Below are 18626 nucleotides of genomic sequence, written 5' to 3' on the forward strand. Positions count from 1 at the left end.
TGATACAGTAAATTAGAATGCAAGCGTCAATGTTAATTTATTGCATGCCGACTAAAATGGAAACAAATTTATTTTTAAATTTAAATTTTTAAAATTTTAATTTTATTTATAAATGCTAATATTAAAAAGAACGAAAAAAATTCATTTTACAATTTTGTACGTTGTCACATAATCACCTTTCAACTTTGCTTGTAACCAAATGGTTGCTTGCTTAGCATTATCAACAATACAGCACTCACATTTTTTGCACAACTGGACATTCAACCATACAAAGCTTTCAGTTTGTTTACAATCATTTAGTCATTGTTTAATAAATAGCACGACTGATTCATCATCATTTGCAATTTCAAATTTCACTTTCTAAACAAGCTGATAAATAAATTCGTCGATTGGAACAAAAATTAACCAAGCTACACAACATTCACCTCTGAACTGTTCAATTTTTACACACTGAACAGATCCTGGTTGAAAATTGTTTTTTCACCATTATTTCTATACGACGTTAATTTTATTTCACTTTAGGCAAGCAAAACTTTCAAGCCAATAATCACAAGAAATGATAAAATCATGATCAGCTATAATTAATGAATAAAATTTTCCAGCTAAATTTCCGTTCGTCAATACAAGAACAAATACGGAAATACAAGAAATAAAAGAAACAAATCGAACTGTATCAATCGGACTAGATGAAATGATACAAATATGCAAATTTTTCAATCAGCGCACAAAACGCACAGGCTATTTTCTAAAAACGCAATTTATTAATCGGATTATCGGTTATATAATCGATCTCTGTTCAGATACACAGAGAACGAATACAAAATGTAAACAAAATTTTCATTATAACGTAACTTTCTTGTAACATTTATGAGAATTATTCCACAAACATAACTAAGAATAGAGTGATTTCAAGTTAATAAAGCGTACATTTAATCATATTAAATTTTGAAAAATTTTTTTTTCAATGCAAATTTTCAAACTTCTAATATTGATGGCGATAACAACTTGGACTTGTATGGCTGAATTATGGGGAAAAGTTGTCTGGAACAAAATTCTTCCACCTAAATGATTAATGAAAGTTATAGAAAAAAAAAGAAAAATTGTACAATAAATTCAATTTCAATTACTTGCATAGGTGATAAACCAATGTGCCTCTCGGGAAGAAGCAAATCGCTGAGAAATGGCCAAACAGGCTCGAAAAAGCAATCCCCTTTCAGTAATTGCAACATTTCACTTCCATATTCGCCAGATTGTTCGCGTATCGCATGCGCTTTCAAAGCTAACAATCGAATTTTTTCATGCGCAACCTGGAAATGCGAAATAAAAATTTCAATTAATAAAAAAATATAATTAAAAAAATAAGCAATCACAAAAAAAACAAAATAAGTAATAGTAATATATTACAAGAGTTATTAAAAGTCAAAAACAGAAAATATATTACTTGACGATCTGCTCCACGCAATGTCATATGCATTAAAATGGCTTCCAATACCAAAAATGGCATCTCGTGATCAACATGCCGAGCTATTGCTGCATGATTAACTCGCAAACCTTCAAGAATGTTTTGAAATGTCAGCAGTAGAGCATCCGCCGTCAAAAAAGATTCTGGCAAAACTAATCTTCTGAAAAACAAATTTCCATTCATTCCAATGAAATAGAATTAAAATAAAGTACCGATTCGAAGAATCATCCAAGGTACGTTCAAAGCCATGTATTGCCTCTGTATGAAAAGCATTCGGAGGCATATTTATCAAAAAACGAGCTAAACCACAACAACGTTCACTTCTCATTGGATTTCTTTTGTAAGGCATGGCCGATGAACCTAATCATCATTGTCGATAATTAAGAAAAAAAACGTAATAAAAAATAAATTTTCTTTCTAACCAACTTGACTGCTTTCAAAAGGTTCCATAAGTTCATCAAAACATTGCAACATTCTTATATCCATGCATATTTTGTGCACAGCAGCACCAAGCATTGCCAACGAACAGATCACTGAACAATCTTGCATTCGACTGTAAGTTTGTCCCGTTATTGTGAAGCAGCCTTTTTCAGTTTCTGAATCGAAAAAACCCGCAAGCTCGCAAATACGTCTGTCGAGCTTTCTAACCTGAATATTATTTAAATGAACAGACAGTTGTTTTTCAACTTCAAAAACTGCTCACTTTGTTCATGTCATTTCCAAATAATGTGAGAAAAGAATTCTGTGTGCCCGTGGCACCTTTTGCCCCTCGAAACAACAATGACGATTTGGAAAAATTGACATGTTGAAAAGCGATAAGCAAATCCTGGGCCCATTGGACGGCCCGTTTGCCCACTGTAGTCAATGAAGCTGGTCTATAAATGTGTATCAAAAAACAAACAGAAAAAAGAAATCATACACATAAAAACAATGAATAAAATATTTCTACACTCACTGATAATGTGTTCGACCTATGGTCGGCAAAGATTTGTGAAGAATGGCAAAATTACTGAGAACATGCAAACACGTGGCAGTTTTTTCCAAAATCAACTGCAAACCATCACGCATAATTAAAATATCCTTAAAAGAACACGTTTTCAGACTTACATACATGCAAAAAGTATATTCAGATGAAAGAAAATAAAAGTAAATTTATCATTTATCATGTTAACAAACGTGTAATTACTGCATTATCTTGCACGTAAGCAGAAGTAGCTCCTAAATGCACAATGCCTTTGGCTTTCGGTGCAGCCAACTCAAAGGCATGAACGTGTGCCATAACGTCATGGCGTAACTGCTTCTCGAACGTTTTAATCATCGACCAGTCAATATCGTTTATGTGAGCTTGCATATCATCGATTTGCTCTGGGTGAATCATGGGCAGTCCAAGTTCCTGTAAAAATTAACCCAAACAAACTCGACTAATATATAGGCTGAAATGATGAATTAAAATAAAATTTATTTCAAAAAATGTACCATTTCAGCTTGGGCTAGCCATATCCACAACTTTCGCCATCTAGCAATTTTGTGTTCATCTGAAAACAAAGTTTGCATCTGCTTGCTAGCGTAGCGACCACTCAAAACTGACTGGTAAGTTTCATGGACATTTGTTTCCATTTTGAAGACTATAAAAAGAAAATCTTTACTCATATTGATTAAATATTGCAAAACACATTAAAACATATAGGTTAGATTTGCAATCCTAGGTTACACAAAAATAGCAGTATTCACAAAAGAATTTTACAATAAAGAACAGTTTACACAGATTAAAATTTTTTATTATTATTTCACTCTGACATATAATTAACTTTAACATAACAAAATTAACCGAAAATATACGTACATGTACTAATAAATGAATCACACTTGTATAAACTGTATGGTGAAATAGTACAACAGTCTACAGTAAATATGATTATCAAGCATATTCAAATATATTTTATGAGCAATGTTAAGATTTGTGTGTATGTAACATTAAAAAACATGTTTTTTATTTTCAAAAATTAAAATTTACGATAAATTTACTTTAACATTTAATATTAAACTAATTTTTGCAAAAAAATCATTTGATATTAAGTGTGTGAAATCATCATATAAAAAGAACAAATTTTTCATAATAAATGTATTCAGTATTACTTTTAAGTTCAATTAATTATTCAATAAATTAAGAGATTTCAACTGCAATTTAAATGACATGCACAATTTGAGTATTGATCATGAATTAATGATGTTTTGATTATACTGAAAGAAAAATTACCTTCACAAGTTGATCATTGCTGACTTATTGCGTTCCGTTATTATTATTATTATTATTGTTGTTGTTGTGTAGTAATGCAAAATAAATTACCTGCGTAAAATGACGTAAGAAAATAAAAGATAAAAGTTATAATGAACTTTTATTTCAAAAATAATTTCAGCATCAAAAAAAAATGATCAAGCTTTTAACCACATGATAACAATTTGGTCAATTGGTCAAAGATCAAATTTATAAAAATTAAAAGTGACAAATAGATTGTGCCAAGATTTCACAGACAATTACACCAATAAATGAAAATGTCAATAATTTCGAGATCAACAATCATATGAGAGTTGATTACCGAGTCAAGCTATTATAATGTCAGTTTCGATGTTTGCAGAGATGATGAAATCTCGATGATAAGAAATTGGCACTTTTCAATGATAAATTCATTTACGCCACTTATTTAAACATAATTTCAGATGCTTCAACATTGAATAAATCAATTTTTATGCTATCTATTTTTCCAATTACAAATATTCACATTCAGTTTTTATTCACATATTGTTCGCATATTAGAAAATAAACTGATGAAATCAACAACAACTTGATTACAGATTATTTAACAAAAAAAGATATATTGTATAACAGTAAAACATGAGAAAATTTGTAATACTGTAAATTTCGTTCCGTTCGTTGACAGTAAAAAGGGAAATTTACACGCACTATTATTCACAGTTACAGTCAGAAACAAAACACAGGAAAAAGATGTACAGACGTCATCAGCAAACATAATTATGCAGTTTTTTCTACTTGAATTGAATATAATTTAAATTTGTATCAAATGCATGATTTCTTTTTAATATACAACGAAATTACAATCTGATTTACAAACTTTGATATTTTTACAAACGAAAAACAATAACAACGTTGTAAATGTAAACTGGCTGTAGCAGAAGAATTGCTGTATGAAAATTTGAATTTTGAAAAAGGTCAAATTGCGCGTTAAATTTATGAATAGAATTTTAATTTGTAAAGTTTTTATTAAAATTTATGGAAATTATTTTGCAAAAATTCAGTATACAATTGCAATCAGATTGAAAGAAATTTTCATTTCACGTAAAGTTCACGATTGGTAAAAAAAAATATCAACTCTGGTGTTTCCTTTTTCAATCTCAAATCATACATTATTATTATTAATATTTGCACGTTCGATGAAGCAGAAAATTTCATGTGAACATTGAAATGAATGAAAAAAGTGTTCATTTGAATATGTGATTTTTTAAAAATGTATTTTTGATAAATTATTTTTGAAATTGTAAAACAGAATGAAAAAAATAATAATAAATTGCGTTAATGCAAGTATCATTGAAACGTGAATGGATGTTCATTATTTGGCGTGAATGTACGTGTGAAATAATTCTTATGATAACGAATGATCCGGGAGAATAAAAAAATGATAAAAAGATATGAATAATTTTCAAGTTCAATTATTATCTATTTTTTAATTCCCCTTCTCAAAAGTTATCATTATCATGAAGTGTGAACGAAATGTAGTGAACAAGAAAATAACAACAACTGTTGAAACTCGTCTGAGCAGTGTCAATACGGCTCGAAGAATTGAAATAATTTCGTCAATTCGATGATCCATGTTCTCTCATTGACACTTCTAATAAATAAATAAATATTTCAAGAATTCATAAATTGCATTATGCATAGAAAGAATTTTGAAAAACTGGAAAAAGAAGTTACAAAATATGAAACATTCGACAACAGAGCCGCTTTGATGTTTCTAATTTGATCTGAAATGATTGATTAAAATAAAATAAAATAATTTATATATACAAGTGAATAATTTTGAAAACATCATCATTGCATTGTGATAAAATTATTTCACATTAAAAAAGAAAAAGAACATTTAAGAAAGTATGCAAATATCAAAATATCATTGACCAATAGGAGCACGGATATTGACCTAAATTTGTAGACAAAATAGTGAAATAATTTATATTTATTTGCATTGCGCTGCGGTCAAATAGGGGCGGGACGATGGCATAATTTTCTGTCCAGTGAATTCAGGCAGCGTCGCAGGACGACGCATTCTGCCACCATACGGCTAACAACGTGAAAGACCGAAAGCGAGAAATTCACTGCTTCTCTCGGCAAATGATCTTTTGCATTGAACATTTTATTCGTCGTTGCTTTTCATTCGAATATATTCATCGTTCGTTCAACTTCTACATTTCTGCCCAAAACTCTACCAACTACAACCACTCATCTCTAACAATTTTGTTTGATTGCTTGTCGGTAAGATTTGCATATTTTATATTTTATTTTTATTGCGTGTGTTATTTTTCAAATTTATTCAAATTTTGCTTGCTTGCAAATATTCTTCTTCTTCTTCTTCTTCTTCTTCTGCCAAACATACAGTATACATGTAGAGATGTGGTTGTTGTTTTTTTTTCCGTGTATTATAGTTTTCTGTACAACAAGTAATTTTTATTATCAAAAAACTGGTGAAAAGTAATAATATAAAATTTAAATTAAAAAAAAAACTTTTAACAAATTATCAATTTTTCCATTGCATAATTTGTTCTACAGTATTTTTTCACTCGGTGAATATTTTGGTGAACCGTTTCGATAACATTTCAAATGAATTAGATTACAATTCCATTGAACAGTTTCGTCTTGTTAGATTTTTTCAATTGAAAAAGTGGAAAGAAAGTTTCTGAAAGTTTTCACGTTTTATTGTCCATTTTTTCATCAATCAATAATCAATAGACAAAATACACTATTGGATACTGTTGCTCAGGAGCGTCGTCATTATGCGTTGTAGTTCATTTGTTTCACGCTGATTATGTTTGTTAAGTGGAAAAATTAGGTACAGTTTGAAAATGAAACCAAATCTATAATTGAAGAATGTAAAATATAAAACAGAAAATATAAGAAAATAGACAACAGACTGCTTGTTACAAAAAATATGATGTAAATGAGTGAAAAGTTGAGAGCAAAATAATCACAAGTAATTATTCATAATTGCTTTACCTACAATTGGCGTCATCCAGGAAATAAGTATCAATTTTAACAATCAGTGGGCATAATTTCCTTCAATTTTTGTTGATAAATGAAAAACATTTTTTTTCTGAAATTCAATAGCGTACTCCGTTTGAAATTAAAACAAACAATTCGTTCTTTTGCCACGAAATGATATCAAATTATATATCATCAATGCATGGTATTTTGAAAGGGCCCGAGTGAGAATTTTAGCAGAATTTAGCAATTCAATTATTTTCATCTTCGAACGAATAATCCATTAGAAATATATATATATATATGGAAATATTATGGAAATTATAAATGAAAAAAAGTGCAAACAATTATGAATTTTTGTTATTAAATTTGAATGCTTCAAGTTGCAGTTTCTCTCTTCTCCTGTGATTTATGTTTACGTTGAAATTTATGCATAATGACAAAAAGAAAAAATCGCAAATTTCGACGTTGTGTGATCCAATTGTATAATTTCTGTCCATTTCACTGCCGTTGTGGTGTTTGGCATGCAATTGATCGATTTGTACTGACGATTCGATTCGATTCATTTCGATTCAATTCCATGCTCGATTCGAGGATGCTGTTTGGTAGTGCTGGCAACAAGCTGAGCATTACTACCTGAGTTAAACTACAACGCAACTATTATTCAATTCATCATTCACCACTGTTCGTTCAGCTTCAACTTTACAAGCAAGCTGTATCCCGCTGTTTCATCTTATCGAGCTATTCCGCTGAGAAATGAACGGAAATGGAAAAATATACAACATTACAAATTACTTACTCATTACAGTAATAATAATAATGATGTTAATAATCGTGACAACAATACAAAGGGCCTTTGGGGTTTTTTTTTATTCATTAGCAGACGTTTGCGAAATTTCAAGAGATTTTCCACAAAAATGAGAAATATAACAAAGAAAGCAGGAAATTTGTGAGATGCATTTTTTCCACACTGACAATGAAACAAATGGAATTGAACAAAACAATTTCCATCTCTAATCATCCGCTTAACTACTACTGATCATCTAAAACTGACAAACGGATTCTTTTGTCCTCTCCAAACACGGACGGACATCAATCCAATAATGCATCAGCAGAAATATATTTATATATATATATAAATAAGTGAATGTACAATATATTAAGTGTTTCCCAATTCTGTGGACAAATTCAATTTCACAATATCTACACTTTATTACCACCAGACCAGCAAATTGGATACAGCCAACGAAGGAGTGGCACATAATAGAATAAACGGATAAATGGATTATTATTTCTGTGCAGAGTTGTGTGAGAAGAAAGAAAAAGAAGATTTTCAATTTGTCGGTTCTTTTTGTGAAATATTAATCTTTTTTTTTTCTTCAAATGCATATTGGAAATTTGAATTGAATTTAACACAAGTGACAAGTGTAAATTGAATTTGGTCGAACAATTGCAAAGAAAACGATACGCAAACCAACGGGGAAGAGAATTGTGAATTTTTTTTTTGAACTTGTGAAATTGTTGAAAAAGTATTTTTTTTTCGATTAACAGCTATTTCAAACGAGATTAATCTATTTGGAAATGGATGAATGGAATTTGAATTATTGTCATAATAATTAATAATAACCGTATAACGAACAAGGATGAGAAATCACAAGTTTTTGTTTACGTTGTCTGGATTGTGATGTTCTTTTAATTTTATTACACGTCCAGAAATTATGAATTGCTTCTTCGTTTAATAAACGTGCTGCTGCTGATGATAATGATGACGATGATGGGAGATGCAAATCTTGGCAACAATAAATTCTCATTATACATCTATTGGAACAATGAAGAGATGGATCATTATTTATTATTCATTCTGTTTCTTATTTTGAAACTTCGCACTTGCCTGCAAACGTGCGGCTGTTTGCTATTCAAATCAACAAGCCGTAAACAATAATAAAAACTCCACCCCTTTTCACTTACTCGCACATATTTGCAATATTTTTCTTCAATCAAATGATTATTCAAATTCACTATACCTTCCTTACTATATATATAAAGAAACAACAACATGCTTTCCGAACAATAATCTCCAACTGTGCAATTTTAGCAAAAAGTTTTTCATCTTTTAAAGTATATTATTATTATTACAACTTTTCTATTCAATAACGCAATAATACATTTGGTCAGTAGTAAATGCAAAAATGTTATTGTTTCAAAAATGATCCGTCCATTCATCACACATATATACAAGCTGAATTCAACAATACAGATTCATTTAAATTGAATTTTTTTTCAAATTACACATTTCCACTGGTCAACTTAGTGTTTTCTATTTTTACAAGAGAACTTATTTGAAAAAGAAAAGCTCTTTGGTTTATTTATTTATAATTTAAATCAAATTCTATATAAACAACAGCAGATGAATAAATGAATGGTTGAAAAGCATCAGATTTGCACGATTTATTTCAATAAGTAAAATTAAGTTTAAAACTGGTAAAGAAAAATCTTTTTAAAAAAAAATAATTTTTATTCATTCTTAGAAGTCTTAGCAGTCTTTTTAGGGAAGATTTTTAGGGAACAATCTTATTGGGGTGTTGGCAAATAATTTTCATCCAAACAAACAAGTTCATTATTATATAATACGTGATACCAGTGATTTTTAAAATTGCAAATGTGCCATTTCAAATTAAACAACGACCAAGTGTACATTAGGAAATTAATTATTATATATATATGTATATAGATTTGCACTGACGAGATTTATGATAGAAATAGCAAAAATGGTGTTTGTTGTGTGCATTCTTTCTCAGCTTAGATTAGCTTATTTGATGATCTGTTGCTAATAATTAAGAACAACTCTGCCTCCGTGCATCAGTTTATTTGGTAATCAAATTGATTTCATATTTTATTTAATATCAAAGTCGCGAGGTGAGAAAACAATTTGTTTGATTACAATAAAATGATGATGCACAACAATTAAGAAATTAACTATCGATCAGAAATTATTTCCTATAATTTTGTTATCAAAATTTATTAAAAATTTTCCATTTTCAGTGATTTCATTCGTACTTTAGCTTTTGTTAATATTGTACTGATTGTACAAGTTAATAAAAAAAAGATAAATTCATTCAGCTGTATTCATAAAATCAATAAGTAAAGTTTGTAGGAAAAGATCTAGGCAGGTTGGAGAAAAAGAGCAGTTTTTCAAGCTTGCAAGTTTTGCAATCTGATTTTGAAATTCTAAAATCGAACGTAATAAAAGAAAAGAACCATTGGTGGAGCCGAAAAATCTAGGATTCAATTTGTTCAAATATGTACAAATTGAGGCCATTACGCCCAAGGTATAATATTATTATTCGACTGACGTAAATCAACGCAAATTTCGTATTATCGTAAAAATGAATTTTCAATAACTTTCCATTCCAATAGAAAATACTTTTTATATTATTTAATACTTTCCATCTATCATCGCAAATGCTGTATGTGCAGTATTGTTAGTTTGAAAAAGCTAGTATTGTTATTATTGTGTGAAAATGATTTATTTGCAAATAAAACAACACAATATGCCAATGTGATGATAGCAGCAGGTGCAAAATTTCTGCAAATCGACCGACCCTAAAGCAAGCGAGCATGCAAGCAAGTTTGATTACGATTTACGAAATTTGATCATCTCATATTTGCAAATTGCATTCCACTGCAAATCACCACGTCAAATGCACATACTGACTGCACTGATCTGTCAGCCTATAAAATGGAAATTGTTCAAGTTGACAGTTGAGCTTTTCCGTTATTATTAGCCAATTATTATTGCGTGAAAAAAAATTTTCCACCACCTGAATTTTTTTAGTTCTCTTTTTGAAAAAGAGAAAAAATCTATCGGTCGGTTTATTGCTTGAGTACAGTTTTGTGAAAAAATACAATGACCAGAACTACTCATGCATTCTTTATGGAAAAGCATAATTGTCACTGTTCCACAACAATAATATAATCCATTAATACTAGAATCTTTCTTCTAATGTATACTGAATTTGGACAGTGGAGTTGGCTGAAATTCAATCTTTCAACTGGAAAAATACCAACCACTACGAGTCTGTCTGTGATCAATCACTGAATAAAGCAATGTTTTTGCCTAAATGGTTGCGTCATTGATCCGATACTAAAATCATGCTTGATTTAAACCGATTCAATGCCCATTATAATCACCCGAATCATAAAAGTTTTCAACGGAAAATTGTACACTTTTCTCTTTATTAATCCAATCCAACCCTTCAGTTGGACAATTTACAAAATATCAAAAATTTATTGTAGAGATGAAAAATTTATGTTTATAATTTTTTACAACTTTCTTACCAAATATCTTCTTATCCTTTTCTCATTATTCACAAAACTACATGCAGTATAACTGCACAAATTTCACAGCACAATATCAAAGTATATATGTATTTCATTCAGCTATTTGAGAAAAACAGTTTTAGAATTTTGAATTTTTCTACGTAGTGTAAGAAAATAATTTTAATTAGAAACAAAATGTTCAAAACAAGGAATAAGAAATCTGTACGATCGATTTTTCAATAACGTATCATTGTTGTGCTTTTTTCTTTTCTTTAATGTTGTATGCCCCGCGATCAAAGTTGCACGTATTCGCTTTTTCCAATTATTATTAGTATTATTATTATACATTTGCCGCTGGTATTATACAAGTTTCACTTTATATGTGAAAAAAATCAATCGCTCATGCAAAACTGAATTTCACTAACTAAATGGCATGTATATAAGAATATTCAAAAGAGTATGCATATACATACATATAAACATATATAATAAAAGCAATTTAATGAAAATTAATATATAAATTTTGCGTGACTGCTGTTTGATAATTGAGATGTAATTTTATTAAATAAATTATACATTTTCAGCAAGCATGATGATTGAAGAATGAGTTTCATTTTCATTTTATAAAACTATATAATATGATCATTACAACGTAACAACTTAACTGTAGGTTTCATATTACAATTCAAAGTTTACAGTTAATTGATAGTTAATTTTCTTTTTGCATATAAAATGAAATACAATCTACTAGCTAGCCAATTAAGTTGTTACAAATTATTCACAGTTGATTGCGATTCAAATTGTATAAAACGTGAAAAAAGTGAAAAATAACAACATAACTGAACAATTAATTGTTCATGCAGTACAGTTGGATTTCATTTTTATTCTGTATTCAAATATTCTCCGTAGTAAATTAATCACTTGTTTTCATCCATTTCTACATGAGCAATCAAATGGAAGTTTACTTGAAATTTATCGAAGAATGATAATTTTATTTTCTAACCCAATAGCATTTTTAATGCTGAATAATTTATTAAAAGAAAATTTTTTTTTCATTAATGAACACGAATGAGTATTGCTTGCCGAAAAATGTTGATGAACGAAGACTGGCTTTAATAATTAATATTAGATAATTTCATAATCATTGCTTTCGATTCAATTTTCATAACACTTTTTCGTTCTTCTATAACAACGACAAAACTATGCCATGGGTTAAATTAAGCAACACTGTTCACTCACTCAATCACACTCACTCCACCCACTCACTGAATTTGTTGTTACAACTTCAACAGATTCACGCATTTTATTAGATATTTACTAGTCTACTTGGACATTGCTCATTTCACAGCAAACATCTGCTTCAGAAACCAATAATAACAACTGCATATTATATACTGCGTAAGACATTTTCATAATTTTATAAAAATTAACTCTATCTGTATTTTTTGTTACATTGAAAATACTGTGAAATACAAACACAGTCAGATATCTCAAATTTTTATAATTATGAGAAAATACAAAATAAAAAAAACTAAGAAAAACTTTCCAATTCTCTCCCATTATATTATAACGTGTTGAAGCAAGTGGAATTTCTTATTACAGGGGGAAGAAAAGCCAGGAACTTTTTCACATTTTTTTTGTTGTAAATTTGTAAATTTTGAGAATTGTTTAAAATTTATTTTAAATTTTGAATTGATTGAACACTGTTTACGCGTTGAACCTGCATATCGATCTATCTGGATGTAGTAGTAGTAGTACATTCTCGGCATCTGCTTGAACTAGTCTACTGTATAAAATCTTTACAATCAACCCAATAGGATATAGTTAGTAGTACAAAAGATGATTTCTAACCATTGCCGCGTTAATTGTAAACCAGCCCAATGACGAATATAATCGCTTGTGTGCAGATTTCCACGCGGACCCTGCGCTTAATTCTTTGCTTTGTGAAATCAAGCATGCGTCTTGGATGGTTGGTAGCACAACGCAATTAATTTCTCAAATAAGCCGAACGAAGTGGAAGTGCTTCAAGTGAGATGTGAATTGCTGTTCGTAAAAGCGTGGACGAACAATTTCTCAAACAAACCGTGCCGATCCGACTGATGATCCGCTTTTAAAAAGAATCATTAAGACACACGCGCCAACACAACACGTCCACTGTAAACAACACGCTTTCATGCTAATACGTCCCATTCAGGCGTAGCCTTAGCTTGGAATTTCTGATTTCTGCACGGCTGTATGCGAAGCTCGAGGCTGCAAACGACTTCAGCCTCCTCTTTCAACAACCTAGAGCATACCGAAAGATAATTCTTATTTATTCATCACGATTATCATCAGCCAAAATAGCAACCAACGATCGACTGAACGGTCAATAATAACCACTGGTCGGCTGTGGAAGATCGGTCGATATTATCCCACACTCAGGATGTCATTCACGCATCACAAGAACATCCACGTCCACAGAATAAAGCTCTGTGCAATGCAGTCGGAATTTTCTCTTTAAAAGCCGGCAGTTTTATATTTTTTAAATTTCTTCTTCATTCTATTATTGAATTTGTAGAATTTACCATTTTTCCACTATTCAACTGCATACATAGGAATTTACATACAGGCAGGTAAAGACAAAAAGGGAACAAATTGCTGCTTTTTCAGCAGTATATTTTTTTTCTCGAATTGCACTTCATCTCGGTGAAATTTATTGTAAAACACTTCAACGTGGTGTAAATTATAAATTTCCATTTTTGCTAATAACAACTGCTTCTTATTGAATAAACAACAGCATATCCCTTTCGCATTTTAACCCTTGTGCAGAAAAGTGAACATGAACAGAGACAAATCAAAAAGAAAATTAATTATATAGACAATGTTAGACATTGAATTTGAAAAAGAAAAAATCTTTTTTTTTCTTTATTCTCATCCACCGAAATTAAAAAAAGCTTTTCATTTCTCAACTTACATATTATTGTTCTCATAGCAAAAAGATTCCAATGATCAACCAATCAGTCAAACAAATAAACAAGCAAATAAACATCCATTAACTAACATTGTAAATATTTTCCATCTGCTGGGTTGTCATAAATACTTTTATTATTTATTTCAATAATTAATGAACACAATTAACTGCACATTTTTAGTTTGTTAATTCCCAATTATTAACAACGATGAAGGCATCAAAGGGTATTTTTTACAATAAAGCACTAAAATAATAATAATTTCCCAAAAGACAAAGAGGAAAATTTGCAAGTTTGCATCAGAAGCAAGTCAAATATTGGTATTATTTTGCATTATTAACTTTTAATTAATATGATAAAGTATTTAGAAAAACGAAAATTAAACCCAAGAGAGATGGACAAAAAAGAAAAAATAAAATACAATAAACCAAATTGATGAAATAAATAAAATATTCACAGAAAATTTTACACCAACATTGTCCATTGTTCATTTATCTATTGGTCATTAATTGAACAATCTGTGTTTAATTGGAATCGATTGAGATTGAAGCAATCAGAGAAGCTGGCCAATTGCATTTCCAAATGCATCGGGCTTCAAGGAGCCAGTGTTCCGATTGGAATGTCGCAAATTTCGGCAGAACAGTAGAAAATTAGGAGGCAGTTTTGATTTTACAAATCTTCTCCAAACATATTCAACTGATACTTCAATTAATGAATTAATTAAAACTTTAACATTGCGCTGCATTGCAATGAATCACAGCCGTCAATAGAAATTAAACAGCGAATCAACAACAGCAGCAGCAACAAGAACAACAACAAACCGTTTGATCATAGTTCAGTTTGCATGAATGTGATATGAAATTGTGCAAATAGATCATATATTTTCATAAATGTAGTTGTACATGATTTTTAATTTCAGTTTTAAATATTTCAACTGTGTGCATGTGCGCATGGAAAGTTTCTACATGACTGGATTGGATTAGCACTGTTCATTCGAAGGCAAAGCGTCGGTCATCAGATTGGCTTTTCGGTGTTTTCATGGCCCGGCGAGTGTTGATTGTTTTCAGTGGGAAAATTGAATTTCGACAAAAAGCTTGGCTAGCATTGCAAAAGTGATTATCAATCGCCCCTTGCGAAGAATAAAATTGAACGACAAGACAAGACAAGACAAGCAACTACCAACCAATTGAGGGCAAGAAACAAAAAATGCATCACAAAGTTTAAACTAATGTCAGCAATCACCGTTTGCTCAGTCTGAGGACTACAGATCGATTGTTGACAACTGAACATCCTGGACCGATTTGGATGGATATTGGCTGCGTCGCTCTGCTCCGTGATGAGCCACACGTCCACTTTGATCCGACTGACCAGAGCAACGTTGGACAGCAACAATTATTCAGTTGCGTCGACCACAACCGCCGTGGTCGGCGAACCACAGCCCCATCAATTGCACTTCTACGCACTCGCTTTGCTCATCATACCGTCACTGACCATCTTTGGAAACGTGCTAGTCATTGCCAGTGTTTGCCGTTTTCGCAATTTACAGTGCCCAATCAATTACTTCATCTTTGGTCTTGCTATTGCCGACCTGATGGTTGCCGTTTTGGTAATGCCGTTCGCCGTATATGTTGAAGTAAATTATGCTGCGGGCAAAAAATTTAATTCCCATTTTTCCTCCTTTACACTAACTTTACTATCATTTTAAGTTCAATAATCGCAAATGGGAACTTGGAGCGTTGTTGTGCGATTTATACTGTGCAGCTGATGTAGTATGCAGCACTGCATCAATTATTTTGCTCACCGTCATAGGTTTCGACAGGTAAGAATTGTTCACTTATTTCTACTTATTTACTGTACAAGAGAATAGGAAACGAATATTAATTTCAATTTTCTGTTAAAGATTTACGCAAACGCACTTCAACCACGGTAGTAGATGATTTCTCCAAGTTGAAAATAAATTTGATGCCAAAAAAGTCGATCAATAACTATTATTAATTATTACCACGTTTTATTAAATGCCCATCATTAGTTATATATTATGCGGTTATTATTCAAATAAATGGATTACGTTTACACTTGAAAATGATCCATGTAATTGTTCTTTTGTTTAAAACAAGACGTTTTCATTTAGATTTCTTTTTTAAATTTAACACAAACAATTCTGCAGAATTCGAATTATATTTCGGACAATTCATTGAATATAACAGCCAACTGAATAAAAAGAAATATTAATAAAAAGTAAAATTATGAAAATTATTTTAAAATTTGAAAAAAAATATATTTCAAAACAAGTACTTATTAAACGCTTTTTTCTCTGATTAATTTCACCAAAATGATTGAAATAAATAGTGCTTTCAGAAAAAAAAACTGTTGAATATTTTCAATTTTTCATCTCTTCTTACACAATTTCAACTTATAAACTTTCATGCGAACAGCTGAAAGTATTTATATCTTTGGGAGAATTTTGAAAATGTCAAACAAATCAATACGACAAATCATCCGACTTTCGTTTATACTAGACGGAAAAAAATTTCGAAAAGATTTAAATTAAAACTTGTACATCATTAATAATTTGCTTATTACTGTAATACAGATTTATTTATTTAGGTATATAGCAGCCAATCATCCGATTCGTTATGTAACAAATCCAAAAAATGTCAAATATGTGGTGACAATAAATATTAGCGTATGGGCAGTGTCAGCGCTGATTGCATGCCCTCTGGTTTTGGGATTGAACAACGTTGAATATCGTGAAGAGAAAGAATGCCGGTTTTACAATGCAGATTTTATCATTTATTCGTCAATAATTTCCTTTTGGATACCAATGATAGTTATGTTGTATTTTTTTGCTTGCACTTATTTGCAAATAAGACGTCAATCGAAATTAGCTCAGCGTAGGCGAAGAGGAGTTAGGCAAGCGTTGCAAAGGCAAGATTGTGTTCGCGAGCAGAGGTTCATTTCCATGAAAAAGCGACTTCAGCTTGCGTTCGTTGAAAAGAATGGACAAAATGATGCTGGAACTAATAATAATAATACTGCTACTAATAATAATTCGCTCAGATTTTCGCCCAACAGTCTGGAATTGTTGAAACGACGCACTGATCATCTACCTGAAGACAGTTTGGCCGAATATTCGTTTGCAATGTCCGGCGATTCAGTTGTAACAGTGGATCCCCAGTCGTCCGGCTCTCCTCCTTCAGGAAAAGCGGCACTGCAAATCACCTGTGATGCAAAATCTACAGAAAGTTGCTCAAGCAAGCCGACCGATTTCGAATCAACAACAATGGAAGTGGGCTCCTCGTCTGAAACGACAACCTTATTCACATCCGCCCCTACCTCCCCAAATCTGAAACTGTTACAAGCGGACGTCTGCGAGCCGAAAATGCAAACATCCCTGTTGGTCAACAACGAAACAGCTCAACAAGCAAAACGGCGCAACACTACATGTTCAGTGGAAATTGACCATTTACCACCAAACAACAGGGCCCCATGTTTGAAACAGTACTGCTTTCCAAAACGTTCACAACAACAGACGAACAATTTTCGTTTGAATTTCCGTTGGTCGCACAGTGATATCCGATGCAATGTGCCAAATAAAATTGATGAATTAGACAAACAAGCCATAGCGAAAGAAATAATACGAGCAGAAATGCGACGTGCAGAATTGAGCCGAGATAAAGCTAATTCAACAACTGCCCAAATGCCCAATCAACATCCCGATGACCAAACCAAGTTGGACAATTACTTGATACGCCGGGTGACGATGAAATTGTCCAAAGCAGAACGCAACGAAAAAAAAGCAACAAAAACACTTTCCATTGTGTTAGGTAATATTATCCATTTGTATATCATTTTATATTCATTTGACATTAAAACAATTTAAATACCCATTCAACATTAGCCATACATATATATGTTATACTATTCAACAGATAAATAATAAACTATATTTCAGGCATATTTCTCGCCTGCTGGCTGCCATTTTTCACTCTGAATATGTTGAACGCAATATGCATCAAATTGGAAAATGCTCAATGTCAAGTTGGCTTCATGCCATTTTTTCTGACCACATGGCTGGGATATATGAATTCTTTCATGAATCCCATCATTTACACGTTGTTCAATATTGAATTTCGCAAAGCTTTCAAAGCTTTGCTCTTTCTCAATCGGACAAGAACCTTGAAACAGAAAAGGCGACTCTATTGAAACGCGGCGGGTTGTTACTTGTTAAGCTTATTAATTCGATTATGAATGAATAAAATTTGCTACTTTTCATTTGTTCACATTTATGTTTCTAATTTTGCCAAACAGTTCATTTGTTCTTTGTGGTACAGAAATAAGTTTAAGGGGCCAGTACTTTGACAAAAACTACATGTTCCGTAGAACATATACTTTTTGAAAAATTCGTTTTAATTAAAAATGGAAACAAAACGAAAAATATTTAATTAATTTATATTAAAAAAATGTTTCTATAAAAAGCTTTTGACTATAATTTTTCCAAAAAAAATTTCTGAATTCTAATATATTATATCGCTTATTTTTATAATTATTTTATAATAAAACAATTCATTTTTCATTAATAATGCTTTACATATTTTTATTATTTATTCTCAAATTACTTACTGTCAAA

General features: G+C 31.0%; 2 protein-coding genes across 2 annotated transcripts; one reads left to right on the forward strand and one right to left on the reverse strand.

Moving 5' to 3' along the window:
- Nucleotides 1-12: 12 nt before the first annotated feature.
- Tsp_06112 (adenylosuccinate lyase) lies at nt 13-3495 on the reverse strand. The gene is made up of 12 exons (XM_003380356.1): nt 3488-3495; nt 3291-3310; nt 2939-3087; nt 2649-2855; nt 2248-2337; nt 1885-2110; nt 1675-1822; nt 1442-1622; nt 1128-1307; nt 981-1061; nt 151-252; nt 13-51 (listed from the first exon to the last, which is right to left on the reverse strand). Exons 1-12 carry the CDS (start codon nt 3493-3495, stop codon nt 13-15), a joined length of 1431 nt encoding a protein of 476 aa, XP_003380404.1.
- Nucleotides 3496-15332: 11837 nt separating this feature from the next.
- On the forward strand, nt 15333-18202 carry Tsp_06111 (dopamine receptor 3). Its single transcript, XM_003380357.1, has 4 exons — nt 15333-15629; nt 15703-15815; nt 16604-17823; nt 17952-18202. The coding sequence occupies exons 1-4, from the start codon at nt 15333-15335 to the stop codon at nt 18200-18202; spliced, it is 1881 nt and encodes a 626-aa protein (XP_003380405.1).
- Nucleotides 18203-18626: the final 424 nt, after the last annotated feature.

Source organism: Trichinella spiralis, assembly GCF_000181795.1.
Source record: "Trichinella spiralis strain ISS 195 chromosome Unknown Scfld2, whole genome shotgun sequence".
Classification (NCBI taxonomy): Eukaryota; Metazoa; Nematoda; class Enoplea; order Trichinellida; family Trichinellidae; genus Trichinella; species Trichinella spiralis.